Below are 2,500 nucleotides of genomic sequence, written 5' to 3' on the forward strand. Positions count from 1 at the left end.
TCACACCAGTCCCCTGACAGTTATGTGTGACGGTCACACCAGTCCCCTGACAGTTATGTGTGACGGTCACACCAGTCCCCTGACAGTTATGTGTGACGGTCACACCAGTCCCCTGACAGTTATGTGTGACGGTCACACCAGTCCCCTGACAGTTATGTGTGACGGTCACACCAGTCCCTTGACAGTTATGTGTGACGGTCACACCAGTCCCCTGACAGTTATGTGTGACGGTCACACCAGTCCCCTGACAGTTATGTGTGACGGTCACACCAGTGCCCTGACAGTTATGTGTGACGGTCACACCAGTCCCTTGACAGTTATGTGTGACGGTCACACCAGTGCCCTGACAGTTATGTGTGACGGTCACACCAGTCCCCTGACAGTTATGTGTGACGGTCACACCAGTCCCCTGACAGTTATGTGTGACGGTCACACCAGTCCCCTGACAGTTATGTGTGACGGTCACACCAGTCCCCTGACAGTTATGTGTGACGGTCACACCAGTGCCCTGACAGTTATGTGTGACGGTCACACCAGTGCCCTGACAGTTATGTGTGACGGTCACACCAGTCCCTTGACAGTTATGTGTGACGGTCACACCAGTCCCCTGACAGTTATGTGTGACGGTCACACCAGTCCCCTGACAGTTATGTGTGACGGTCACACCAGTGCCCTGACAGTTATGTGTGACGGTCACACCAGTCCCCTGACAGTTATGTGTGACGGTCACACCAGTGCCCTGACAGTTATGTGTGACGGTCACACCAGTGCCCTGACAGTTATGTGTGACGGTCACACCAGTGCCCTGACAGTTATGTGTGACGGTCACACCAGTCCCTTGACAGTTATGTGTGACGGTCACACCAGTGCCCTGACAGTTATGTGTGACGGTCACACCAGTGCCCTGACAGTTATGTGTGACGGTCACACCAGTCCCCTGACAGTTATGTGTGACGGTCACACCAGTCCCCTGACAGTTATGTGTGACGGTCACACCAGTGCCCTGACAGTTATGTGTGACGGTCACACCAGTGCCCTGACAGTTATGTGTGACGGTCACACCAGTCCCTTGACAGTTATGTGTGACGGTCACACCAGCCTCCTGACTGTCATGTGTAACAGTCACACCAGCCTCCTGACTGTCATCTGTAACAGTCACACCAGCCTCCTGACTGTCATGTGTAACTGGTCTCCTGACATAATCATCAAAGTGACACAGTGATGTATTTCAGAGCACCTACGACCGTTGTCCACTGGAACTGGTGAGATGCATCAAACACATTCTGTACACAGAGCAGCGACTCGTCAAAGAGGCTAGTAATGTAAGTACACACACACACACGCGCACACACACACTGACACACACACACACTCACACACACACGCACACACACGCACACACGCACGCACTCACACACGCACACACGCTCACACACGCATGCACACACACGTGCACACACACATGCACGCACACGCACACACACACTCACACACGCACATGCACACACACACACACACACACACACACACACACACACACTGCTGCAGTGCTATTACGTCAAGTCCAGATCAATTCACTTAATGACTCCAGATTACTTATTCCCACCTTTTTGCATCTGAATAAATTCTTCATTTTGAAAAATGTACCGTACTAACATTCCTGACACAGGAGTCTCCGTCACACTGCACATCTGTACGACACTGTTCACCAATGCTTACTCTTCTAAACCCAAAGAATAATCATTGATCTGATCTTGATTTTGTTTAAAAAATAACTTCTTATAACTTCATAACTCCTCAGTTCCTCTTTTGAGCACTTAATGTAGTGATATATTTTGTAAATGGTGCATTTTGTGGTAATGCAAGTAGAATTCTCAATGTCCTATTTACTATTCACTGCTAGTGAGGGGCAGATTATGTTTATACACCCCTATGACATGGATCTGATGGATCAGATCAATATTATTAAGTGGATTTTAAAAAGTGTGGTCTGATTTCATAAGTGTGTTCAGAGAGTGTGTGTGTGTGTTAGTAGTGTGTGTCCAGATTATGTGTGTGTGTTAATAGTGTGTCCAGATTATGTGTGTGTGTTAATAGTGTGTGTCCAGATTGTGTGTGTTTTAATAGTGTGTGTCCAGATTGTGTGTGTATGTTAATAGTGTGTGTCCAGATTATGTGTGTATGTTAATAATGTGTGTCCAGATTGTGTGTGTGTTAATAGTGTGTGTCCAGAGTGTGTGTGTTAATAGTATATGTCCAGATTGTGTGTGTATGTTAATAGTGTGTATCCAGATTGTTTGTGTATGTTAATAGTGTGTGTTATTAGTGTGTGTGTGTGTGTTAATAGTGTGTGTTCAGAGTGTGTGTGTGTTAATAGTGTGTGTCCAGAGTGTGTGTGTGTATGTTAGTCTGTGTTAATAGTGTGTGTTCACAATGTGTGTGTGTGTGTTAATAGTATGTGTTCAGAGTGTGTGTGTTAATAGTGTGTGTCCAGATTGTG

General features: G+C 46.8%; 1 protein-coding gene across 3 annotated transcripts in view; it reads left to right on the plus strand.

The window, feature by feature from the left end:
• stat5a (signal transducer and activator of transcription 5a) overlaps positions 1-2,500 on the plus strand; it is a 73,787-nt gene that overhangs the window by 41,669 nt on the left and 29,618 nt on the right. For all 3 annotated transcript variants that reach the window (XM_035527872.2, XM_035527867.2, XM_081711658.1), the window contains one exon: positions 1,233-1,322. In XM_035527872.2, the coding sequence (XP_035383765.1) occupies positions 1,233-1,322 (90 nt within the window). The remainder of the gene's footprint in view (positions 1-1,232; positions 1,323-2,500) is intronic.

Source organism: Electrophorus electricus, chromosome 3, assembly GCF_041902795.1.
Source record: "Electrophorus electricus isolate QZ-2024a chromosome 3, ASM4190279v1, whole genome shotgun sequence".
Lineage (NCBI taxonomy): Eukaryota > Metazoa > Chordata > Actinopteri > Gymnotiformes > Gymnotidae > Electrophorus > Electrophorus electricus.